At 39.7% G+C, this 27,460-nt stretch overlaps 1 protein-coding gene across 2 annotated transcripts in view; it reads left to right on the top strand.

Moving 5' to 3' along the window:
* IFT80 (intraflagellar transport 80) overlaps positions 1-27,460 on the top strand; it is a 65,762-nt gene that overhangs the window by 5,696 nt on the left and 32,606 nt on the right. For both annotated transcript variants that reach the window (XM_053390409.1, XM_053390408.1), the window contains exons 4-8: positions 8,748-8,858; positions 11,225-11,293; positions 19,915-20,024; positions 22,058-22,147; positions 23,020-23,157. In XM_053390409.1, coding sequence (XP_053246384.1) covers positions 8,748-8,858; positions 11,225-11,293; positions 19,915-20,024; positions 22,058-22,147; positions 23,020-23,157 — 518 coding nt within the window. The remainder of the gene's footprint in view (positions 1-8,747; positions 8,859-11,224; positions 11,294-19,914; positions 20,025-22,057; positions 22,148-23,019; positions 23,158-27,460) is intronic.

The following is a 27,460-nucleotide window of genomic DNA, read 5'->3' as shown; positions in this document are numbered from 1 at the left end:
TGAGTTAGAGTAGTTCCTTTTAAATTAATGGGCCTAAATTAGTAATGTCCAGTCATTTAAATGGCACTGCTCTTGAGTCTACACTTTCTGCTGAGATTATAATGCACCATCTTTAATCACTAACTTTATGACTCCTTTCAAGTGTCACCTTCTCTGATCCTTGATTTTGTACAACTTTACAGTATTTTGTACTCTTTCCCTTGCATTGAAACATTGGGGTCTAACCTTATGCTGTAAATACACTGGCCAGACATAAGCATGTATTTGGGATGATTTGTTTTCACTCTAGAGGAAAACAGTAGTTTAATTACAATAGCAGTTGAAAGAACATACCAAAGTGTTGGGATGTTGCAAGCAATTCAAGTAAGAATGCTACAGCTTTGTAACTGGTGTATCTTTTAAGAACAAAATCTTATCTGGTCCAATCCAGAAATTGCCTTGAGCACACCATAGGTGTAGGTCAGCAGTAGCATGGATGTGGGGAAAAGGGTAAATTTAGATCTACATGCAGAGTAGCTCTGGTATGCTGAATCAGCTCTGCCTAGATGCACATACATACTATATTACGTGCAATCTCTGTTGTCCTGGTGTGGTTTGTATTAAATGGTTCCTTTCCAGTTGCTTTTAGTGCAAATAAGAATAATTGCAATCATGAGCTATATTGAATAATGCACACATTTTTCCTTGTGACACTCATGGACAATTGTCTATATCAGAGACTTTGATGTCAAGACTAGTAGAAGAGATTTTTTTTCTTCTGGTATCTATTCTAACTGTAAATCAGGTATCTGTCTTGATAAGCAATTTATTTTATTTATAATACTGAGTTGCCTTTTGGCCCCAAAGAACCACTGAGACTATCCACAATTTGAAAAAAGTTAGCTTCAAAACTTTGAAACAATACCATGGCAGATTAGTATGATTTAAATTTTTAAAAATGTGGAAGTAATTTCACTTAAAACCAGCCATGCAGAGCAAAAAGTCCCATAGACAATGTACTACCACAGCAACAGCCCTGTCCTATGTTTCCACCAATCTAGCTTTCTTGCTGGTACAACAAATAGCGAAGCCGCCAAAGGTGATCTTAAATTAAAGGTAGGTGGCCTTTCAGATACTCTGGCAACAAACCATTTAGGTCTTTAGAGTTAAGAACCAGCACCTTGAATGGTGCCCAGAAACAAATTGTAAACCAGTGCAGTTGTTACAAAACCTAGTGTAATATGGTCAACAAACTGCATGCCAGAAAGCAATCTGGCTTTCTTGTTGGAACATGACATGCTTTGCGGTCACCCCACATAGTGTGTTGTACTAGAACATAGCTTATTTTGTACCCCCAACTTCAGTTTAATTTCCTTCTTTCACTTTGCATTAATGTAACTGATTAGTTTGACACTTTAATCCAATTAATCCATATTTGTTTACTTTTTCTCAAAGGGATCTTTTCTAAGGAGAAAGCATTTATAGTCAGCAAACCTATTAGCCATTTTTTCTTGATTTTGCATCCATTTTGACATTAATAAGACTGCCAAATGGGTAATTCAGAAGAGTTGTATCCAACTAACTTATACTCAGTATAGATCCATTGAAATCAATGCACATACATTAGCCCAGTTCATTGATTTCAATAGGTCTACTTTGACCATAAGCTGGATACAACCCTTGGAAAATAAGCAGTAATTTTCTATCTGTAGGCTTTGGAGAAGTGCACAACAGCAAGCTACTTTTGCATAGTAGAAAAAGTGAATGCTTTAAGACAGTTGGCTGAAAATGGACATAATGACAGCAGACCAGCTGTTTGATACCTGCCGGTGTTTTGTTGGCATCCATCCGTCTTGTAAGACAATGGAGTGGGCCTCTGGGGGTGAAGTCAAATTGATGTGTTAACAGTACTGAAGTGACTTCTCTGAGACGCAAGCCTGGACAGCGTTTATGGAAATCCTGGGCTGCCTAGACAACAAGACCCTCCTCTTCGCCTTGCTGATGTGGTCCAAGGGAAAGCAGAGCAATCTGTTTGGAACCAACTTGGCTGCTGTAGTTGCCATTTAACTGTCTTAGGGACTCCACTCCAGATATGTGTAGCGTTTACTCCTTAGCTCTTTCTTTAGAATCGAGAGTTTTCCTTCTCCTAGATGGGCTACCATCCCAGGCTCATGAGCCCCATCTGCCCCTCACTTCCTCCTACAGCATGTGCAGAAACCGCCTTCTTGACCATTGGACTCACTATTGGTCATGTCCTCTCAATCCAGAGCCTGTCTTCACATGTTTTACCCTAATGATATTTCTCCTTGAGGGTATGCAAAGCTAGCAGGAAGCACCCCAAGAGAAAAATCAAATGTACAGGTATGTTGGAGGTCCAGCTGTTCCCTCCCACTGACATATGTTGCACTTTAAATCATCTGCCCACCCACACTTTATAATGCATAAAAAAATTGGGCCCTGCACTGTCTCATATCTCATTGCACCCGCTTAATAATAATAATAATACCACCCGACCCATCTGGCGGGGTTTCCCCAGTCATTCTGGGTGGCTTACAGAATATATCAAACATAATAAAGCATCAAACATTAAAAACTTCCCTATACAGGAGTGCCTTCAGATGTCTGATAGTTGTTTATTTCCTTTACATCTGAAGGGAGAGTGTTCCATAGGGAAGGCGTCACTACTGAGAAAGCCCTCTGCCTGGTTCCCTGTAACTTCACTTCTCACAGTGAGGGAACCAGCAGAAGACCCTCTGAGGAGGACTACAGTGTCTGGGCTGAGGCCAATGAAGATCCTTTAGAACCAGTGTTATATGGTCCCAGTGGCCACTCCCGGTCACCAGTCTAGCTGCCGCATTCTGAATTAGTTGTAGTTTCTGAATCACCTTCAAAGGCAGCCCCAAACAGAGCACATTGCAGTAGTCCAAGTGGGAGATAAGCAGAGCATGCACCACTCTGGCGAGACAGTCTGCAGGCAGGTATGGTCTCAGCCGGTGTACCAGTTGGAGCTGGTAGACAGCTGCCCTGGACATAGAATTGACCTGCACCTCCATAGACAGCTGAGAGTCTAAAATGACTCCCAGGTTGCGCACCTGGTCCTTCAGGGGCACAGTTACCCCATTCAGGACCAGGGCGTCCACCACTCCTGCCCGCCCAAAAACAGTACTTCTATCTTGTCAGGGTTCAACCTCAATCTGTTATCTGCCATCCGTCCTCCATCTGCCTCTAGATGGAGGACCTTCACCGCCTTCACTGGTTGTGATGTGGAGAGGTAGAAGATGCATTCATGTGGACATTTATTGAAGTAAATTGACTTATTTCCAAGCAAACAGTGGACATTGTTGTTTATGGCAAATGACAACAAGTTTTTCTCTAATGTAAGTAGCTGTATATGTTTGTGTATACTTTAAAATAGAATGTATTATACATACAACAATCTGTTTGATATAATTATGGCTGAAGATTTAAAAATGCACATTTATCGTATTTTTTAAAAAATCCTGACAATATCAAAGGCATAAGGGGGAAATGTACTCAACTTGCAAAACTCAAAAGATAAAACATCTCTTTAAAGCCAAATAGTTTTATTTTGTTATCCTAACACACAAACACTCACACACATATTTAGACAGCAAATGAACAAGCTACCATTGTTGTCATCCTGAGCTCAAGTTGTTTTACGTTATTACACTGACAGGACTGGGCTTTTTTCATGTTCCTTTGCATCTACAACATGAAGATTGATAAAGACATTTTTAAAGAAACATATTATATCCACTGAAAAGAGAACAATGCAACTGTTATGTATATATAGACATTATATTCCACTAATGTGTTTCTCAGAGCATTCCTATGCCATCAATCAAAATCCTACAAATTGGTTCTGTATGAATGTAACCAAGAGAATCCCTCTTACATGATAGTACACCAATTTTAATCTTATTTATGGTATTAATATTGCAAACCAGAATTCCCCTGAGTTCCCTGTGTTTTATGAATGCATCTTAGATTTTTTAATAGCAGTGTAAAAAGTAGAAAGTGCCCACTGAGACCTTTATTTTACCACATATGTAATAGAGGGACCATTATGTCTTGAAGTATATCTAACTAGACAGCTGCTATAATTCATAGATTAACAGGAGTAACACATCTTCTGAAAAACAAAGCTGTAGTATAGAATTCCTAGATTTGCTGAGTTAATCATCTGTGATTGTCACATTTAAGACCAACCACACTGGTAGCCTATACATGATATAGGATTTCATAGAAAGGCTTTTATGGTGCTTGGCACCATAATAGCCCAATATCTTACATATGTGAACTATTCTTGGAAAATACTGCTACAAAATGGGAAATATCCATATTTATTTTTTATCCCATTATATTTTGAGGAGACAGGTGATAAAATAACAAGCATTAAAATGTAAACACAAAACAAAACGAGGATCTTCACTTTATCCCGCTCTATCTCAGAGGCTCAGTGTGGGTTACATTTTCCCTCTGGTTTTTCATTAAAGAGCAAAAAAGCTGTTTCCTTGCTGAAATGTTTACAGTTGCCCAGCTCCCACATAATGTTAAGCCAAACCGTGACTTACTACAAACGTGGGGTTCCAAAGAGGAGATTGTAGCACTTTGCTCCTCCCTGGATGTTTTCTGCTACACTGAGCTGAGCTGTGGTTTGGCTTATTGTCCAGACCCGAGCTTGTAGTTTAGCTCTCTCCAGACAAACCACAAGCTGGAACCAAGGTTTATCCTATGGTTTACAACTTGTGGATTGTCTGGGAGAGATAAACCCTGAGCCCTGCTTCAGACAGTTAGCTGAGCCAAACTGCAGTTTAACTCAAACACAGAGCAGTAGCAAAAGATAAAAGGGGAGGAGCAAAATAGCCACAATCTCCTCTCTAGCAGCCCATGTGTTTGCTCATTTGCAGTAAGCCATAGTCAGCATTACATGGGAGTTTCATTATCATTTATAAGATAAGGATATGGTAAACATGAAAACAAATACTGAATGGGCCCACTTCAAAGGAGATTTGGCTCATGATGCTTCTCTACAACTAACCTCACATACAGAGGGCACTCGTCAGTGTAAAGATTTCCACTTGCACAATGGGACTTGCTCTCCTCTCACCATGTGCCCAAATATGTAGGGTTGTAAGAACCTCTAGAGCAGATTTAGGACAAAGGAGATAGGGAGAATGCTGCATTGCACAATCAGAAATCCTTGCACTGATTGAAGGATTGCCTTAGTGCTATGTTGGGTGTCTGGGAAAGCATATACAAATGGCTCAATGCAAGTTACTGAAACACTTTTACATACTTGGCACTATTCTCACTAGGAGGAGAAGGAGGACTAATTAGCCTTAGTTCTCTGACATATGCTAAGTATTCGTTTCTTAAGGGGGTATGAGAGAATAGTGATATTTTCCCCTTCCACACAAAAAGTCCAAAAGGTTTTCTCCAGTTATTCTTATCAAAAGTCATTCAGGTTTCTAAATGGGACTTTAGGTTTGTGGTCCAGACCATTCCCTAATTTTGTCAGAGTCACTGCCCATTGACAAAGCACTAGTTGTGACAATAAAGGAACAGGGTTCCAAGATTTGACGCATGCAAGATTGTACTAAGTAAGGTTAAACCAAAACAAACAAAAAAAGACTCTAAAATCCTTATGGATTACAATAAAAGTTCCCTTTTTACCCTGCCAACTAGCAACTAGTCTTAGTTCATAACATTCAGAATCTAAAATTAGTATTTATACATAAGCATTGGCAAATCATTTATGCAACGGGAGTGTGTGAGACCTGAACTTTGAATGTCCCCCTGATGATTGTGCCTCCTTGTGTATGCCTGTAAGATGAGCCAGAATAGCAGATTTTCCATTTTAGTATGTTCCCAGATCTCTCTTTTCAAAGTCAACACTGCTATTGGCATCATTCTATGAAGGGGGTTCAGTGACACATAGGTGGGGTAGTGAAAGTGAAAAGCCCTTTTAAACAAGCTATTATAAATATAGGATAGTCCTGAAGCTTTCTCTCTTTTGCTCCTCCATAAGGGTGCAAACTGGATCCCAGGTGAGGATGGGCTCAGTGCTTCTCTACAATCCCAGCAGCATATTCAAGGATACTTGAGCAGTGTAGTTTTTAAAAATGTCATCATGCTCCTTTTAGCTGGTTCAGCAAGTCTCAATAGATATATTTTGAGCAGCAGATGTTCTCCACCATTTTGTATGAAAGGACTTTCTACCACTCAACCAAACTGCTATGAAAACCCCTTTGGTTAATTTATAAGAATGCCCGTAGAACTTGGAATTCAGATTCTAAAATCCCAGGAGCTAAGCCAAAGGTAGTCAGAAGGGTCATGATGCCCTTAGTACACAGGACTACTATGCCCTCAAAGGGAACTGCTGCCAACAAGAAATGCCTGATAGGCAGGATTATAAGAACTGACATTTATAACAGGTATCTGCTAGCATTTGTATAATTCTTCAGCTTTCTAAAATTCTGTTTAGAACTATGGTCTCTATCTAGAATCCAGGACTTACATATTCTAGTACATATTCTAGTACATATAACGCCATACGTTAAAAGCTGAGCTTCAGTTATCTGCTATACACAATAACCTTTCTCCTTTTTGTTTATAGCATGTTTTCTTCCTGATTAATAACTTTTCGTTTGTTTAGTTTGTATGTAAAGATCTATTTGGTGGAATTACAATCTGCCTTCCCATATGAAATATGTTTATGTTACCACTTTAATTATTCATCTAATACAATCTGTAATGGTTCCTTAAAAATTATGTTGGCTCTTTTTCTACTAGTTTTCGTTATACTGATGACTAATCATTAAAATCAGAGCAGAATATTTAAGAGGTCTGTGGTAGCAAATGAATATAACAGACATGGTTCTGTACATGCTGTACTTGAATAGGCCTCTAATCTCTTATTTGAATGCCTTCCAGAACTGAAAAACAGCTTCAACTTTGAGAACAGTTTATGGTTTCATTAAATAATAAAAACAGGAAGAAAGGAGCAGTATTTTATAAAACTGAGAATTAATGTAAGGCTGAAACTGAGTCCCTTCACATTCTGTTCCAAACTATATTATGAATAAAGCATATGGTCAAAGCTTTCACTTTTCTATGCAGCCTATAACAGTAAAGTTTTTCAAAAAATCTTGATATGTCCACTCATGCCAACAGACACCAAATGAGTTTTTGAGCATCTGATTTTATTTTATTTTAAAATTGTCTTCATGGCCAGTGTCACCCATCAAGGGACTCTTAAACTGTATGAGGCTGCAAGATAACTCTCTGCTTATGATCTGTTCGCTGACAGTGGATTTGTGAGAAGATCAGTTAGCTGTCTTTCACAGTTTGAATGTTTCTGCTCTGAATCCATCTTTTCAGTCTTGGTCACTTGCCCAACATGTTTTTTACCTTCAAATCTTAAGGCACTGTTCCATAATAGAATGCTGTAACTTCAGTCTTTCTGGTTCACGAAAGAAAGTTTTTCTTGTACGAACATTTTCCACCAGTATAGATTTCTGTATCTGATATATGCCACAAACAACAATTAATGAATTGACCATCTTATATCTATCCCCACTCTACTGGAATTCAGAATGACTATAAGATGTCATTCAAATGTGCCACAACTAATCTTTCTCTAGATCTGGCTTCCACAACCTGATACCCTGTATGTTTTGGACTATAATTCCCATCATCTGGGACTGTAGACCATGGTGGCTGGGACTGATGAAAGTTGTAGTCCAAAACATCTGATGGAAGACAGATTGGAGAAAGCTGATATAGATATAGATATAGGTGGTGGTGGTGATGATGATAGCATGTGAGCATATTCCATCTTTAGTTTGACTGAAAAGTGCTGCTCTCAGTGGGAGATGAGAGTTTTTCCCAGAAACTTACACATCACAATGAGGTGGAAGTGTTGGTGTGGCTGCATTTTGAGCGGCTAAAACCCGCCCCCAAGCCTCCCCCCGATTGGATGGCTGCCAGGGGGTGTGGCGCAGCAACAGGGACAGCAAAGCAGGAAATGGCTCCCGCTCACAACTCCTCCCCTCTGGGAGGAGGAGAGGCTTTATTGATGAGAGGTGATCTGTTCTTTAGCTCGAGGGGCAAGACTCTCCAGCAAAACTGGGTGTGAGTGCCATGACATCACAGATGGTAGCTGTGACCTGATCAATTTGATCAGGGAGAGGCCAGCACTGCAGGATTTTCTTAAAGCAACTAATGTTTTAATTTTCTAAAAATACTTTCTTGTTAGGATCGAATTATCACAGGCCTGTCATTGCATTCAGGATTATATCTGCTTTTGCAAAACTAAGAAAAACTAGCCTATAGAAGGATGAAGAAATAATGGGGAAAGGGTTCCTTGAAGTTGGGTAATGTATAGGAAGATACATAACTGTTTACCAATGTAGAGGTCCTAATCCAGCTAAAGTTAACTGTTGTTAGTGGGACTTAAGTTGTTGTCCCATTGACTTCAATGAGATGTAAATTTCTAATTCTAGAATAAGTTTTCACTTCTGGTATATATGAGATTATAGGAAGGATTATTAACTGAAGAATTTGCTTATTGGTTGGGCTATGGGATGATCACTAATTGGCTAGTCAAGGAATTAGAAAAAGGTTTAGAAGAATCAAGTGACATTTGTCAGATAATTGTTTATTTTAACCAATGTCACAGCTCTATGATAATAACCTTCTTGTATATATTTGATTTCTAACATTACAACGTCAAATTTGTGTAGGCAAGTTCCATTTGATTTCCAAGACTGGAAGAGTTGAAAAAAGTGTAGAAGCCCACTGTGGAGCTGTACTTGCAGGGAAATGGAATTATGAGGGAACAGCACTTGTTACAGGTAAGATAATTTTTTTTTGGTAAAAATGTGATGGAGAACTGTCTTCAAAAGTATGTCTTCAAAAGTGAAGTATAACATTCATAGAAAAGAACATGTACTTTCCTGAAATGTAGTGACAAAATTAACATGACTGAAAACATACTAGATGTCTACTGAATACTGAGAGGGGTTAGATTGAGATTTTCTCTTATTGAACACAAGAAGACTAAAGCATTTCTAGATCAGACCAAACGACTATCTTGTTCAGCATCCTGGTCTCACAGTGGCCAACTAAATGACTATGGAAAGCCAGCAAGCACAACATCAATCTCCCCACTTTAGATTCCTAGCAATTGTCCTCTCCATCCACAGTCCTAGGATTGCAAAAGTAATAAATGATTGTTAATCAATATCTCCTGGCCAAGGGTCAGTACCCACTGCTCAACTAGCCAAAGGCTGCATCACATGTGAATAGTTTCAACTCCTATAAAGTTCAATAAGTTGTTAAGCAACCTTTTGAAGCAACACCATGATAAATGCACAGCAACTGCTTGTCATTTAATTCTTGTGTTTATATAAGTGAAAATAAGGCAGAGTTAGGAGTAAGGACAGAGATAGTCAAGTTTGCTGATACTAAATTGTTGAGGCTGGTAAAAACAGTAAGTAGCTATAGGGCTGGCCCAAGCATACCAGCAACAGAAGCAATTGCACAGAGTGACAAAATTCCAGGATCATTTATTTTTGTATTGTATCCCACCTTTCTCCCAGTGCAGGACTCAAGGCAGCTCACAGCATGAATTAAAATAGCTACAACTAAAAACACAATAAATATAAATATAAATATAAATATAAATATAAATATAAATATAAATATAAATATAAATATAAATATAAAAAAACACAAATATGTTACCCTATTAAAAATAACACCAAAAACAATTAAACACATGTAAAAGCACACACATAAAAGGACACCTGCTGTTTGAAGACCCTGTCACAGCGCAACACACAGAACACAATAATCTTTACTTGCTAGTGAAAGCAAAGAGGGGCCACCCCACCCTCCTGTGGAAAGGAGATGCACCATAACTGTGCAAAGAGGAAGGCTCTACCTGCAGTTTTAGAGAAGGCACATATCAGCAGCTTAGGAGCTTATTTGTGGGGTGTTATCTCCTACTCTTTGACAGTGGAATGGGAAGTTGTAGACTCTCCTTCCTTGGAGGTTTTAAGCAGAGGTTGGGTGACCATCTGTCTTGGATGCTTTAGTTGAGATTCCTGCATTGCAGACCCTTCATAGGATGTTATATTTGCAAATGGTTAACATTTGCATGTTTGGCTTTAATCACTTTTGAATGCTTGCAAATAGGTGCAATAAAGATTCTAATCTGTTAGTGATGGGACCCAGGAATCAGGATAGTATTTAGTATAGATGAATTAATATGTAGCATAACACTGTGACAGTCATTTTAGAAAAAATAATGAATAGTATCCTGCTCTATTCTTGGTCATTTATTGTGTAGACAATAAGACACAAAGAAGCATATAGGCAAAATTATAATTTTGAATAGCTGTTGTCTGTTCACTGTCAAATATTTCCCTATAACAATGAAATACTTTAATGTCAATATGCAGTAATAGCAGGTAGTCTTGTTAGTCCATTAGAAAAACAACCCAAAAGTAGCAGTAGAGTAATATCTTTCTTAGGTCCAACCAAAAAAATAAACTAACTAATGATCAATGTTTATCTCAGTATAAATTCTTACCTGATGCTTCCATTTCTTTATGCATCTGGATGTCTTGTTACATCCCCTCCTATTTTGCATGTTCTGCCCTCACTTGGAGGAAGAGGGAGAACAGGCTAACCTCCCTGTTCCCCAGCCTTACTTATTGCAATGTTAGCAGATTTAGAAAAGCTTTGGGCCCACACCACCTGTGTCATTTAATCTCAGTGCCCTGAAATAGCCACCCTCCGAGGAAGCATAGTTTTATAATGTAGAGTATGCATCTGTTCCCATTCTATATATTTCCAAGTTCTTGGGGACAAACAGGGTCATGCTCATTCTATCACCTCCTACATGAAAATCACTGGCTATTACATCACTTCTTCCAGTCAATTGAAGCCTCCTGTTATGACCCACCCCCAACCACTGACATACTGCATTAGAGCATGATTTATTATGGTTATTTTGGAGTGGCATAGGAATTCCAGATGAATGAGATGATGTGGCATGTGATTCCTCAAAAAATGTTAGGAAATTTTTATTGTATGCTAAATTTGTTTTTTCAGTGTAGTTAACTTAACACAATGTTAAAAATTCTGAGTGTTAAAATTGAGAATTTTAATTCAGTCATTTGCAAGGTCATTGCTAAATGTTCCTTTGTTCTAGTTGGTGAAGATGGACAAGTCAAAATATGGTCTAAGAGTGGAATGCTGAGATCAACTTTAGCACAACAAGGTAAGGTGTTTATATCCTTCTATGTAACTGCAATATATATATATTTTCCTACATTCCCAGAAGAATTAGTTGGTTCTTCAATAGCCCTGTACCACAAATTGTTGTTCGCATCTGTCTGTCTCACAAGACAATGGAGGAGTGTGCCTTTGGGGGTGATGTGAAATTGTGAGGTCAGGACCACCCTGCTTGCCCACCCAGATCTTGGTAATACACACAAGATGTCAAGTTGTGGGTGAGCCAAGTTTTATTATGGACTGATGTGACTTTTTATTTGACTGACATGTGGGAGGACTAATGAGCATGGCTACCCAGGTCCCAGGAGGGACGCGGGTGGCGCTGTGGGTAGAACCTGAGTGCCTAGGACTTGCCGATCGTATGGTCGGTGGTTTGAATCCCCGCGGCGGGGTGAGCTCCCGTCGTTCGGTCCCAGCTCCTGCCCACCTAGCAGTTCGAAAGCACTCTTAAGTGCAAGTAGATAAATAGGGACCGTTTTATAGTGGGAAGGTAAACGTTTCCGTGTGCTGCACTGGTGCTGGCTCGCCAGCTGCAGCTTCGTCACTCTGGTCACGTGACCCGGAAGTGTCTTCGGACGGCGCCGGCTCACGGCCTCTAGAGCGAGATGAGCACGCAACCCCAGAGTCGGACACAACTGGCCCGTACAGGCAGGGGTACCTTTACCTTTTTACCCAGGTCCCATTAGGATTTAGTGGCATAGGTGCCAACTCCCTGGGGCCCTGGGTGCCCAACACCCACAAAATTCCCCATGAAGGGGCTGGGCACCCACAACCCCAGGCACCCACGGTCGCGGGGCCAAGCTGGCACTCCTGGAAGTTGGAATGGAGGGGATGACAAGCATCATCTGCCTGTCCCTCCTTTAATGATGGTAATAGACTCCATTTTCCAGTGCCTTATCTCTCCATACCCAGGACATGGCAAATTGCTGCACCCCTTGCTGCCTCTCCCCATTCCCCATGCCCAATAAGAGGTGTTCCTATGCTGGTTACCACTTGTAGGAACACTACAGTGGTAGCTTCCCAGCCAGACAAATCCATGGAGTGTAAGACTGCACTGGCTTCTAGCCCCAATGGCTATGTTCCACCACTACTGTCGGAGGCAGTATGCCTCTGTATATCAGTTGCTGGGAATTACAAGTGGGGAGACTGCTGTTGCATACGTCTAGCTGACCACTGGACTAAATGGGCCTTTGGTCTGATCCAGCAGGATTCTTACTATGTTCTTATGTAAAGGGAACATTTATTGATTAATCATCTGCCTCTTAGTAGATGAACCAATTAAGAAGGCTTTCATGCATGAGTCACTTGCATGAATTTAAAATGATACCGACAAATCAGGTGTGCATCCATATATGCATTGGAATATGCGTATCTGAGTGTGGAGCATTACTCTCACTGGGATGTGCATTCTCATCCACATTCCAGCAAATCTATTCATCCCTCTCTCTTTTTGTTAAGCACAAGAGTTATATTGAGCTTAGAATGTTTAAGAAAGCTCTTTAGCTGTTTTTATTTTGATCTGTATTTACTTAACTGTTGTGTTTTCATTCATTGTTTCTGCTGTTTGTAGCGTGGTTTAATCTGTGATTTATATAATCTTTTTTGTTAATGTACCGTATTTTTCGCACCATAGGGCGCACCGGACCATAGGGCGCACCCAGTTTTTAGAGGGGGAAATCAAGAGAAAAAAAATTTCCCCCCCCCGGCCCCAAAGAGCAGCGTACAGGCTGCGCACAACCTCTCCCTGCCGGAGGGGTTGCACGCGGCTATGGCACAAGCCAAGGCAGCGAGCAGGATGGATCCCGCTCGCTGTTTTGGCTTCCCCTTTAGCCCCGTGCAGCCTCTCCTTGCCAGGAGAGGCTGCGTGGGGCTAAAGAATCCATAGCCCCGTGCAGCCTCTCCTTGCCGGAGGGGTTGCACGCAGCTATGGAGCAAGCCAAGGCAGCCAGCGGGATGGATCCCGCTCGCTGTTTTGGCTTCCCCTTTAGCCCCGTGCAGCCTCTCCTTGCCGGAGGGGTTGCACGCAGCTATGGAGCAAGCCAAGGCAGCCAGCGGGATGGATCCCGCTCGCTGTTTTGGCTTCCCCTTTAGCCCCGTGCAGCCTCTCCTTGCCAGGAGAGGCTGCGTGGGGCTAAAGAATCCATAGCCCCGTGCAGCCTCTCCTTGCCGGAGGGGTTGCACGCAGCTATGGAGCAAGCCAAGGCAGCCAGCGGGATGGATCCCGCTCGCTGTTTTGGCTTCCCCTTTAGCCCCGTGCAGCCTCTCCTTGCCGGAGGGGTTGCACGCAGCTATGGAGCAAGCCAAGGCAGCCAGCGGGATGGATCCCGCTCGCTGTTTTGGCTTCCCCTTTAGCCCCGTGCAGCCTCTCCTTGCCGGAGGGGTTGCGCACAAGCTATGGAGCAAGCCAAGGCAGGGGGCGGGATGGATCCCGCTCGCTGTTTTGGCTTCCCCTTTAGCCCCGTGCAGCCTCTCCTTGCCGGAGGGGTTGCGCGCAGCTATGGAGCAAGCCAAGGCAGGGGGCGGGATGGATCCCGCTCACTGTTTTGGCTTCCCCTTTAGCCCCGTGCAGCCTCCCCTTGCCAGGAGACGCTGCGCAGAGCTAAAGAATCCATAGCCCCGTGCAGCCTCTCCTTGCCGGAGGGGTTGAGCGCAGCTATGGAGCAAGCCAAGGCAGCCAGTGGGATGGATCCCGCTCGCTGTTCTGGCTTTCCCTTTAGCCCTGTGCAGCCTCTCCTTGCCGGGAGACGCTGCGCAGGGCTTTTCTGGCTTTACTGGGAGGTGGGGGGATTCACCCACCTCCCGCAAAACCGGCAGAAGCCCCGCAACTCCTTTAAAGATATCGCGGCTTCTCCTGGCTTTTCTGGGAGGTGGGAGAAGGGACTGATGCGACCAGTCAGTCCCTTCTCCCTCCTGTGGAAAAGCCCGCAAGAGCGCACGGAGCTTGTGTGCAGCTCTTGGGGGCTTTTCCCGCCTGCCTCCCCCCTGCATTCGCTCCATAGGACGCACACACATTTTCCCTTGCTTTTTAGGAGGGGAAAAGTGCGTCCTATGGTGCGAAAAATACGGTAATTTTGTACACCAACTTGTGAGTGCAGTGTACTCTGAAAGGCAGTTTTATTATTTTTACAAACAAATAGAATAAAACATAACTGAGGATATTTCATTGTGATTTGGAGCTAATGTATTTTAAATATGCACTTTTCAGTACTTTTCAGCAAAATATTTTGTGTTCATTTTATGTTTCATTGAAAACACCCAAGTCTTCTTTACCTTTGTACATTTAGATCTTGCACTCTCTTGACATTAAGAAGTCACATGCAGCTGGGTTTGGTGAAATGTCAGACCTTTATCTCTTCCTTTCTCAAACAAAATCTCTAAATTCTCTTAGCCTATGAAAGACATTTCTAACCACAAAAATAAAAGACAAAGAGATTTCAACTGTTTGAAGGAAGTTTCTATCACAAATGCAGTGTGTTTTCTCATTTGCTGTGAAAAACCCCCAAGATGAGCCAACAGTACATGTTGACATTTAGTTTTCTATCAACACAGTTAATAGAATGTTTGTGCCTTATTCCTGGCAGGGTCTTGCTTTCTTCTGAAATTACACAAAAGTCTCATGTGTTCTAGCAAGCTAGCAATACTGGATATTATTCTTACCTGATATTTTTAACATTTTAGACGTATTTGTATATTTTTGAAATGCATTATAAAAATAATTTTAGCACAAGTTAGTGAATGTATTCAGAAGTATTTTAATTTCAAACACAGTTTTTCTGATTTCTTATTAAAATGCTCATCACTTAAATATGAGACTTAGGCCTAATGGACAAATGTACTAAGAGACCAAAGAAGGATAGGATAGGCAAAAACGGAAGGAAAGGCAACTTTTTTTAAAGTTTTATTTTATTTCATAGGCTTATACAAAGTAACATGGATTTTGACCTATAAAACATGGTAGATTATGGACTGATACATTCATCTAAAGACTTTCTTTTTATTGTAGAGTGAATTCAATAATACTCTTCATCAATGTACTTCTATAACTGGGTTTTTTTTTGGGGGGGGAGGTCGGGAATTGCATTAAATATATATATATTCTATTTCCTGTACAGCCTGTAGTAGATAAACACTTTTTAAAAAGTGCTTGTGACAAAAATTAATTATGTTAGTATGAATAATTATAGTGCATAGTGGTGTTAATAGTACAATATTAAGGTACCTTTTTATATATTCAAGAAGACCAAAGGAGAGGAAAATAAACTACAGTTACAGAAGATGCTTGCAGTTTTTAATATTAATATATTAGATTTAATAAATTAGAGCATGAACCATCCAAACTTAAAGCACTTTGAAGGCTCATAAATTCCAGTTGGAGAATTAGGCTTGTGCTCACTAATTGATCCAGTCACTCTTCAGAGCACTTCCTGTTGACTGGATCATATGCACAGGGTTAGCACAATGTTCCAGATAATGAAGCAGATTTGTCCGCCCCCCTCCCGCCCCCCAGCAAACTAGAAGGTAAGCTAGTAAAAACTAATAAATTAGTTTACCTTTCAGCTAATAACACATTATGCTATTTTAGTAATCTATTTGCACAACTCTTAAATCTAAAGGATAAAGAAAGTCAGTTGAGAATATTAAATCTAGCTTGAGTCCTGATTCTTGTCTTCTGACTCCTCACAGCCTTTGCATGCTCTCATCCCAATACACAGGTACCTCTGGTTACGTACTTAATCCGTTCCAGAGGTCCGTTCTTAACCTGAAACTGTTCTTAACCTGAAGTACCACTTTAGCTAATGGGGCCTCTCACTGCTGCCGCGCCGCTGCCGCACAATTTCTGTTCTCATCCTGAAGCAAAGTTCTTAACCCAAGGTACTATTTCTGGGTTAGCGGAGTCTGTAACCTGAAGCATATGTAACCTGAAGCGTATGTAACCCGAGGTACCATTGTACATAAATTTGTGGCAAGTCAAAATGCTGTCACTCATTACACGTCCCCAATGCTCCATCATGCTGAAGATGTTTCTTTCCAGCTTCTGTGTGAGGACCATAACATTCGAATTTGCCCCTACCATTGCCTCCCAAATATTGTGTTTCTGGCTGTTTCATCGGTTTCTCTTATTGGGTATCTTGTTGGAATATAGTGAAAAATGAACTCCCAGTCTTTCCCACTCAAAATTCCTCCCACACAGATACAGTACTATCATCTCTGCTTTTAAAAAAATTTTTTTTGCCTTATTGTTAATTTGCTACTTCTGTTTTTAGTAGAATTTGTACTGATGTTTTTTAAAAAAATTATTTGGTCCAGACTCCCACTTATAGAAATGTACAAATTCCTTATATCCCGCCTTCTTGCCCTTTCTCCACTGCCTCTCTTCCAGTTGCCTTGTCCTCCCCACCTGCTTCTTCTGCCTGCTACCACAGTCCTTTTTCTGCTACAGTGGTACCTCGGAGGTCCGTACTTAACCTGAAACTGTTCTTAACCTGAAGCACCACTTTAGCTAATGAGGCCTCCTGCTGCCGCGCTGCTGGAGCACGATTTCTGTTCTCATCCTGAAGCAAAGTTCTTAACCCGAGGTACTATTTCTGGGTTAGCAGAATCTGTAACCTGAAGTGTCTGTAACCTGAAGTGTATGTAACCCGAGGTACCACTGTACTAGACAGATCATTGTGGGGCTATTCCAGCTTCCTTGTTCAGCCCTGAAATGTATGTTACCCCTGCTGTGCCCTTTCAAGTCTGCAGAACAGCACTCTATATTTGTTCCTCAGGCTGGAAAGAGCTGTGAGAGGATAAGTTAAAAGACAGCAGAAAGGGAGAATCATAGTCAAAATCTCATCAATACATTTGGAGGTTCTTTAAAACCACTGTAATAGAAGCTTGTGTAGAATATATATCACATATTACAAAAGCGAAGAAGTTGAAGTTTAGATAACAAAGGAAGGTAAAAAAAGGCAAGAAAACTTATTTTACATTTCGTTTTCAAAACTCAACCTTTCACTTATTTACTAGGGCCTAATTCATAAAATACTATTTGAATATGGGTTCATGGGAACTAGCCATAGCAACCAAAGCACCTTTGCCAATAAAAATTAAATAAACCAAAGCAATCTAATATTCATTGGCATCTTAATTTATTGATTGAGGTGGTAATGATATCTTAAATCTGCACTCCATTGTTATAAAACCCTATATATCTGTAAATATACATGCAGCTTTCAAGCAGTGCAGATTTTACTGTTGGAATGCAGATAAGGCACATGCTAGTATCTTTTACTTTTAATCAGGCAAGTCTCACAGTATTGAAAAATATGTCAGTGCTGTCTGTTTTTAATGCGTGTGAAAGGAAGCAAAGTTTCACGGGTAGCATCTGCAGTGCACATTAAAACCCCATTACATCAAAAGGATAATTCCCTGCTTTTGCTTATATATTTTTAATTAAGTAATTTAATTAGTTTAATTAGACCTAGTCATACCAACAGACCTTTTAATCCGAATCTGTGATGATAGCTAATACTGTATATGTCAAGCACAGACCTTCTAAGCATGTGGAATGCAGTTATGTTAACTCATATAGCCAATCTCCATTCTTTATCTTTTCCTGTCTCTCTCAGTGGCAACAGCAACCTCTACTGTACCTCTCTTAATCTTCAACACCATTGGCTGCTGTTTGACTCATGTTTTTTAGAGCAGTCTTCTGCTAGAACTTTGCTGTTTTATAGCTTTGCTAGTGGTGATATAGCAATGAGAGATTCTCAGAAAATGTTAGCATTGAGAAAGTTTGACTTTATTCCATAAAATATAACTTGTGTTACAGTCCTAAAACTAGAGCAGGATGGGATTATAAGGATTTGGGGATAACAGTGCTATAAAGCCATATCAGAGCAAAGCTGGGACCTTGTAGATATCAAACAGAGACTAAATTTATATACCACTTCGAAATCACAGTCCCTGCAACGAGGCCATTTCTTATACCCTTGCTTGCGTCTCCGGCGCCTACTTTGTCACAGCTATCCAATAATAGCATTGCTATAGTCTAAAGCCATGGTGCTGTTTCAGTAGATTCTTATGTTTCTTGCTGTTGATAGATCTAATGCCAACTTGCAGGATCTAAACAAACTCCAGATGGAGTGATGCAGGTCGTGCAGTAGCCCTGATCCTCTGTCAGAACTATCAATTCTGATCTGGTTCTTTGATATGAGGAACAAGAAACAGCCTGCTGCTAATCCCTGCTATTTGCTCAGCTCCTCCTTCCTGCCCTTCCTGCTCTGCTTCGATCCTGTACAGACATAAACTTTGACATACATCAACACTGAGTTTGGTTATTCCCCTCCAGGTACTCTGGATTAGTCTGATGTGCTGTCTTTTTAAGGAGTGGAATTGCTGCCAGCTGGAGCCAGTTGGACTCTTTATGTTTGAACTCATTAGCCCACTAGTGATAAATACGTAACAATAACTAATGTCCTAAAATCGAAAGACAATATCTAATTCTGCTCATCTGCTTTCAGAAAGGACCTCTGCTCACACAACATGACTTCCTCTGCTCCCCTCCTTCTGCACATGTGGAGGGGTGCAGGAGGGAGGAGAGAAAAGTGAAATCCTCTAGCACAACATTGGATTTCTCTTTAATACTCCATTGAAAACCCTAACAATTTCCACAAGAAGCCAGCCCAGATAGAAACACCTTCCAATAGAGGCTTAAGCTTTGTAAAGTCTTCAGGAAAAGAGAATTCCCTGTGTGTCATTGCTTTCTTAACCTATTGGCCTGCTAACCTCCAAGTGCCTTTTGGCAAGCAGGAACGCATCTCACTAGTTGGTGCCCATGGGCCTGTCCCTCCTAGGTAGTGGTTTGTAAGTTTACAACAACAGTTGGGGTTATTGGTTTGTTATGTTCTTGTTTTTATTGTGTATTTTTATCTTGTATTTTTATTCTGTGAACCTCCCAGAAGTTTAATAAATAAATAATAGTTGCATTCCACAGTAACTGACCTTGGTTACAACTTCCATCCAATTTTAATGGCACAGTCTCTGTAAATTTGCCTTTTTAAAACAGATCAGATATCAGTGCTAGAAAATATTGGGCATTGCTCAGCAAGTTAGCAGGATTTCTTACTAATATACAGTGTTTTTTTCCTTAAAAAAAATTTTTTTAGGGGTACTCTCATTTACCTTGTTGTTGTTTAGTTGTCTTAGTCGTGTTCGACTCTCCGTGACCCCACGAACCAGAGCATGCCTTGGAAACTCTCACTTTCTTCTCAAAGCTTCTCCTTTTTATGTCCATGGAGTTTTCTTGGCAAAATGCTGGAGTGGTTTGCCAGTTCCTTCTCCAAGTGGATCACATTTAGTCTAAACTCTTGGCTATGACCTGTCCATCTTGGGTGGCACTGCACGGCATAGCTCATAGCTTCAAGCCCCTTCACCACGACAAGGCAGTGATCCATGAAGGGGATTTACCTACTCATATTCAAATACTGCCCCTCAATGAGGCCAAACTTAGATTCACAAGATATTTAGGGGTATGCGTACCCCTGCATCCCCCCAGAAAAAAAGCACTGCTAATATATCCTTACTTCTTTCTTTTCTCTCTCCCTTTCTCGGGCTTTTCTACAGGCACACCGATATATTCAGTAGCATGGGGTCCTGATTCTGAAAAGATTCTTTATACATCAGGAAAGCAGTTGATTATCAAACCACTTCAACCAAATGCTAAAGTTCTGCAGGTAACCATTACTGTAATGCGAAATGGGATTTAGCCTTTCATACTGTTTCAGGATATTTGTATTTATATATATTTATATAAAATATTTATATAATAAAAAACTGTGTGTGCATCAGAAGTGGCAGGAGAACCCCAGCCAGATGGTTGGGGTATAAATAATAAAATTATTATTATGTTAATATTTTGGCAGGAACATTGTCATTCACAACAGTGTTAAGGACTAACCCACCAGTGTTGGTATAGAGAATACTTTCATATACACAAGTTCATGTGTGGAACAGAGCCTCAGTATCGACATTACAACTATTATTAGGATTATTATTTATTCAATTTACATACCACCCTTTATCAGAAGATCCCAGGGCAGTATACAATATAAAAAGCACATTACAGAAGATAAAAACATAATAAAAACATACTGACAGACAGCATAATAATGACATAGTCATCATAATAACTGTCCACTCCCCCACAGGCCATAGATTATTTAATAGCCATAGGCCAGGGTAAAGAGGAATGTTTTTGCCTGGCACCAGATAGTTCAAGGCAGTTGTTGTAATCCTGTGAAATAAATGGGCATTCTCTTCACATGGTGCTATAATTCTAATTACGCTTCTTAAAAGGTAATGCAACTGTTTGTATGTACACATAACACTTCTACTTTCCTTAACAGAGGTTGCACAATCACTCATTAAAACCACAGTTAAGCATTACAGGGGATCAATATTAACTGCAATTAAGGCTAACCAGACTTAGCCAGAATTTGAAATAAGTTTAGAAACTGTGGTTGAAAGTGGTGCTGATGTAATGCTTAATCATGATTGAAGAGGCTGGGGAGAAAGGGATTTGCACTCACTCAAGTAGGGAACCACTGGGAAGAAAGAGCACAAAATCTTGCAACCTAGTCCTGATTGTTTAAACACAGTTAATCAGTCATGAATGTTAAGTGTGCACCAGCACAGCATTTTAACAGGACTGACACCTAAAAGTGCATATAGTCCTAAACATTGGAACACATGTGGATTGATAACTATTCACCCTACATTGCAGAACCTAGGCCATTAAAAAAAATAATTATCCAAAAAGTACACAGTGGGTGAACATTTAACTTTTATCTATCCAAATGTTTTTATATGGATTGTGCAACCTAACTTAGAGAGAGCTCTGTTGCAAAAGTAATATATGACTATATCAGTTTATTGTATATATAGTTAGTTTATATAATCTTAGCTGTCCTCAAATGACACGACCTTTAAATGCTTTGTTTTTAAAGCAACTTATCAATTATGCTGCTGTTTTCCCCCCAATATGGTTGAAATGGCTTGCCAGCCTAAAACTGCAACCTGTTAATATTTAGAATTGTATGCAGTATAGTGTTAAGTTAGGTCACTTAGTGGTCTGCTTGTTCTTCTGGCAAAATGTTTTACACCAGCAGAAAGTTGTTGTGAAAGAGAATGCATAAACAGGTTGCTTTGTTGTACAATAGATTATGTAATCATTGTACATTGATTTTCCGATAGAGCAATGGTTGCATTGGACTCCCTTGTTGCGCTGTATTAAAACTCACCTGTCCTCCAGCACAAGAGCCCTTGTGCTAGCAGGCAGAGGACACTGGATATGTTGTTGGGCCAGTGTTAGATTTTCTGGATCCATTTCAATTGGGGTTTAGTCCCAGTTTTGGCACAGGAACTGCTTTGGAATGCTCTCCCCAGGGAGGTGTTCCTGGTGCTTTCCTTACATATCTTTAGGCACAAGGAGAAAATGTTTCTCTTTAACCTCGCCTATGGTGATTAACTTTCTATGGGCTTTTAAATGTGTTTGTGGGAGTGGGGGTTATTGGTTTGTTCTTGTTTCTATTATGTATTTTGTGTTCTCATTTTGTATTTTTGTATTTTGATGAAGGGCAGCATACAAATTTAATGAATGATAATAGAATTTACATCTTGCAATTGTAGCTGTTTGTAATATACAAATAATAACATCCTCCTGATTTGTTTTTTAAAAAGTTTATTTCAATTCTATTTTCTTCTACAGTGGAAAGCTCATGATGGAATTATTCTAAAAGTTGATTGGAACTCTGTCAATGATCTTATTCTATCAGCTGGTGAAGATTGCAAATACAAGGTATGCATTATTTTCAACAACAAAAATGCAGTGAAGTAAAAGAGTTTGTTATTCAGAACACATTCCTTTAAATGTCTTTTATTCTTCAGAATAAATATATCAGCCAACCTTATTTATGGCTAAATATTTTTAAAGTACTGCTTATGCCTGCCCACACTAGTGTGCTAGAACAAAAATTATTTTCATAGAAGAACAGCGAGGTAAGAGTGATTGCATCATAAAAAACTAAATAGATTGGTAAATCAAAACTGTAATATAGATATAGATATTACTAAATTAGATCCATTAATTCTAATCAGTCTATTATGAGTAGAACTTAGTTGGATATAACCCATATTACCTCAGTCTGCCCATACTGAGCAAGCCAAATGACCTTTTTACTTGGATCACAAAGTGTTCCAAGGATCTCATGCTGTGTAACTGGTCCAAAGAAGGAAATGCCTGTGGACATACTCTAAATAATGTGTGGGGTAAGGTGACTATTTGAAGGAATGAACTTCAGAATATCAAACTGGGGGCACGGAATACTGATGATGAGATACATAAAACACCTGAGCAGACCTGGTACTACTCTTGGTTTTCCCCATGTCAGTTACTTCAGTAGTACCCCCCAGCCACACATATCCAAGCTATCCCATTATTTATGAACCTTAATCCATTGTAGCAAAGGGAAAGATCAGGATAGATCCTCCATCTGGAGAGTGGATATAAAGGGTGAGAGTGGAGAAAGGACTGGAAATAGCCATTGCTCCCACTTTGGGTAATATACAAGAAATGTTCTGTAGTTCTGAAACATGATTTGTATTTGGAAAACAAGTAAGACTCCTTTGAAATATGATGTCATTAACAATGATCTTTTAATGGTTTTATAGGTGTGGGATAGCTATGGTCGTCTATTGTATAGTTCACAGTCGCATGAGTATCCTATCACTTCCGTTGCTTGGGCTCTGGATGGGGAGTTATTTGCTGTGGGGTCCTTTCATACCTTACGACTTTGCGATAAAACTGGGGTAAGTAACTGATGATTTGAGAATAACTCTTGTTTTGGGGTGTCTGTTCAGTGGGGTATCTTTATAAATTATTTCCTGGTGTGCTTAGTGGATTCACTTTTAGAAAAGAATGCTGTATACATTAAAAATCTAAACTTTATAAAATTGGACCATAACTTAGAATTTTTAATGTATATACTATATATTTGTTTACTTAGTAGTAAAGAAAAATAGTAAAGAAATTTCACTGGTACATCTTATATTTCCAATTTAAAGTTTTACATTCAAAGGATTTTCAACTTTTCATTATGCTATGTGATTAATAAGCAGTCTTATTCCCCTGTCAACATACAACACTTCCAAGAGATCTGCACTGGTTACTTATTTGCTACTGGGCCATGTTTGAGGTATTACTATTGGTATATAAAGCCTTAGCCACTTGGAATCAGTTTACTTGAGGCATCACTTTACCCCATCTGTGCCTACTTGACTGCTTCACTATGCGCAACTGGCCCTGTTTCAGGTGCCACATAATACCCATTCTGCACTTCGAAGGTCCCTTCCTATTGACATCAGGCAAGTGCCTTCACTGTACCCTTTCTGGTGCCTGCTTAGAGCAAATTTATTTAGGCAAGTCTATCCAGGCATGTAGAAGTTACAAGTGTGCTATTTCTTTTTAGCTACTGTTGATTTTAATAATCATTTGAGTATTTTAATAGCTGCTTTTAAGTTACAATTTTAATGTTTTGTTTTCTATTTCTGGAAACTGCCTAGGGTTTGTCTGCAAGAAATCTCTTAAAGTTGGTGGCTTATTTCAGGGCAGGTTTTGAATGTGTTTTGTGGTGAAGAAGGACACCTCTTTTCAAGCAGGAATGAGGAACTGATCAAAATACCACTAGAGTGGATGAAATGCCCCAAATGAAATGTGCCTATTCAGGATTCCGGCTGATGAGCGGGAATATGCTGGTAGTGATTGCCCATGTTACGAGGTGGGAGCAGGCTTCCGTTCTTAATGGGGTTGTCATATCCCAGAGGCTAATATAGCATTGAGAGGAATTTCAGTTCCTTGCGGGCAGGGATCACTTCATAGTACTACATAAACTGCTACCAGCTTCTTTTCAGCCTCTGGTAATCTGATTACTCCACTAGGATTGCCACCCTCCCTGTGGGCCGTGAATGACATGGGTCTGAGGTGTAATTGCACACACGTGCTCCTTGACTCGGCACAGAAGTGCTGAATTAGGCTTCAGATTTCTATTCATGTATGCATGTTTCACGTTTCTAGAACTGTTTTGAACAATGTTACTCTCTTTCCTCTTGCTACTCATGCCCAAGAGCTCAAAATGTGTCCAAGTTGACATTTAAATCAAAAGGAAAAAATGTGCTGCAAATGATCATTCACATCGCTTCACATATATAGCAAATTATAAACAGATATTAAATGTAGTTAATAAGGAAGTTCAGAAATTATCATTTTCCTCTGAATCTGAAAATTGATTATAAATCATACCTTCAAGGTCTATTCATCACTAATTTATTTTTACTTCTAAAATACTTCTTACTCATCTAAGAAGGTGGGATATTTAGTTTTACATTTTTAAACTTTCATCTCATTTAATAGTTGTTTTTGCTTTATTACTGGCTAGAAAAAAAAGGATGAATGGCTATTTCTGATTTAGGTTGACTAAGGTTCTCTGACAAAATAGTATTGTTTGGAGCTTTTCAATCATAATCTTTTCAGACCAGAAAGTATGCTGTTCATAAAATAAGCTGTGATTTTGTGCCAAAATAATTGATTTTCCAAAGACAGTGTTTGCAGCTGAAGCACTAAAGTAGGTAAATTGCTAATCAATCATGAAGACTAGTTCTTGCTATAGTGATTCACATCTGCCATAGTATATTCTATTTGATCATAGTTAAATATAATTATAAAGAGTGAAATAGAGTTTCCTCCAGGTACTGGCATGAGAGTGAGCTAAGTTTGTAACAGTAGGGTTACCATCCCTTTCAACACCTTACCACTCCATGAGAGGGTCTTATGCTAGTGTAACTTTAGTATGCAATAGTCTGGTATTAAAGTGTTTTATACTGAAATATTAAAAATGCTACATAAATTTTTATGTTGGCTTTTAAAAAGAAAACTTTCTAACACATAACATTTTTGATACGATTCACATCTCCCAGTTTCATACATTTCTCTCTTGTCCTCTCTCTTGCCCATTCCACACTCACTTGTCCTTTAATACTTCCTTCCTCTCCTGCTTCCTCTCAATCTTTGTCTCCTACTTCTCTGTTCTGCATACACTATTCATGGTGAGGATTCACAGCCACAAAAGAAAGACAATATAGGTGCTTTACATCTCAATTATGAACATTATTAGCAGACGATAAATCACGTTGCACTAGTATTTTACAGTCCAGAAGTTGACTTTCATTTCACAACAGCTTGTGACTTCTAGTCCTTCCTCAAACAACTGTTATCATATTGGCACCTGTTGTACAGCTGTAATATTTTGAGTGGTGCCTTAATTTTCCTTGACAAAGCAGTGTGCCCCCACCTATTACCTAGCCTGACTCAGATTATGAATATTGGAATCCATGATTTATCAGTCACTTAGAAATAATAATGACAATTGTAGAATAAGATGAAGAAGAGCTTAGGGTAGGATAGTGGATTACCATGTAAAATAGGGCTAGTCTCTGGGCCAGTCACTGTCTCTTTTCCTAACCTACTTCATAAGATTCATGTGTGATAAGAGGGGGAATCCATATATACCATATTGAGCTCCTTGAAGGAAGGGTGGGAGGTATACTTATAACACATACATTGTTGATAATGCAATAGATAATTGAAGAATATGTTTGAAAGTAACACTAGCCCGGTTAGAACATAATGCTAAACCATGGTTTGTACAACATCAGTGACAAGGAATGAACATGAGCAAAGTTTTAAAATGAATCATTCCCAGAGATGTGAAGGCCTGGAAAGAAACTGGAAAAATCAACCCACCCAATTGAAAGAATGGGAAAATGGGGGGAGTTTGGGTACCCCCCCATTTTTCCTGTTTTTTCCTGGGCTTTCACATCTCTAATCCTCTCCTCCCATGCAGCTGTGAGAACGACTTTGCCAGTGTTTAGTTTCATGTTCCCCTAATCTTGACTTGTTGCATAGGAACCAGGGATCATGGTTTATTTCAAACTAGTCAGTTTCAAAATAAGCAAACTTCAAACCATGAGTTATGTAGCTGGCTTGTTTAACTAACCAGAGTTTCTGATAAACCACAATCTCTGGTTTATATGCAACAACAAGTCAAGATTAGGGGAAAGTGAAGCTAAATGCTGGCAAAATCCTTATCCAGTCTGCGCAGGAGGTGGAAAAGGTAGGGGGAGTGTGTGAGCCCAAGGCTGTGCTTGGGCTCATTCCAGCTCATGCATGTAGTGCTAAATAGTGGTTTAGTGATATGTGAGAACCTGGCAAATGAGTCAGAAACTTTTCCCCAAAATCTGTCACAACAAAGCCATAATCTGAATAACTTCTCTGTATGCATTGTTCGCATTCGTAGGCTTACTAATTTCAGACTGCAATCTTATTCATATTTACTTGGGAGTGAGCCATATTGAAAACAGCAGCATTTACTTCTAGTAGAGCTTAATAGGATTTCAAATTACTAAATTTTCAAATTGTAAATTATTTGCAACTCAAGATGTGGCCTGCTGAATTCAGTTACACTTCTTAGAATTCAGTTACAGCCTCGAAGAGTGTTCTTTAAATTAAACCTCATTTCTTATTTAATTGAGGCGCCCGCCCTGTGGAACGCCCTCCCAGCAGATGTCAAAGAGATAAACAACTACCTGACATTTAGAAGACATCTGAAGGCAGCCCTGTTTAGGGAAGTTTTTAATGTGTGACATTTTAATGTATTTTTAATCTTTGTTGTAAGCCGCCCAGAGTGGCTGTGGTACAAATAAATTATTATTATTATTATTATTATTATTATTATTATTATTATTATTATTATTATTTATTTTAACTACTTCATTCAAAATCTGAGAGAATACTTTGTAATACAACAGTATAGAGTTTATGCTGGATTTCAGGAAGAATCCTCTTCACACATGAAAATTTCATTCAAGGGGGGTGGAGAATTGGGGGGGGGGAGCTGCACACCTGTACTTGTTAATAACCTAACCCAGCAGCTGTGAGGTAATGGGCTAGGAGCTGATCAACCAGTCAGCTTCTGGTTTATTGCAACATCACTGCCTCATGAAGACCAACATCTTGGGTCAGGGCATTGCCAGCACTCCACGCATCAGCATTGGTGGC

Source organism: Podarcis raffonei, chromosome 5 (genome assembly GCF_027172205.1).
Source record: "Podarcis raffonei isolate rPodRaf1 chromosome 5, rPodRaf1.pri, whole genome shotgun sequence".
Lineage (NCBI taxonomy): Eukaryota > Metazoa > Chordata > Lepidosauria > Squamata > Lacertidae > Podarcis > Podarcis raffonei.
Note: the sequence above shows the minus strand (reverse complement) of the source record. Positions and strands in the feature narration are given on the sequence as shown.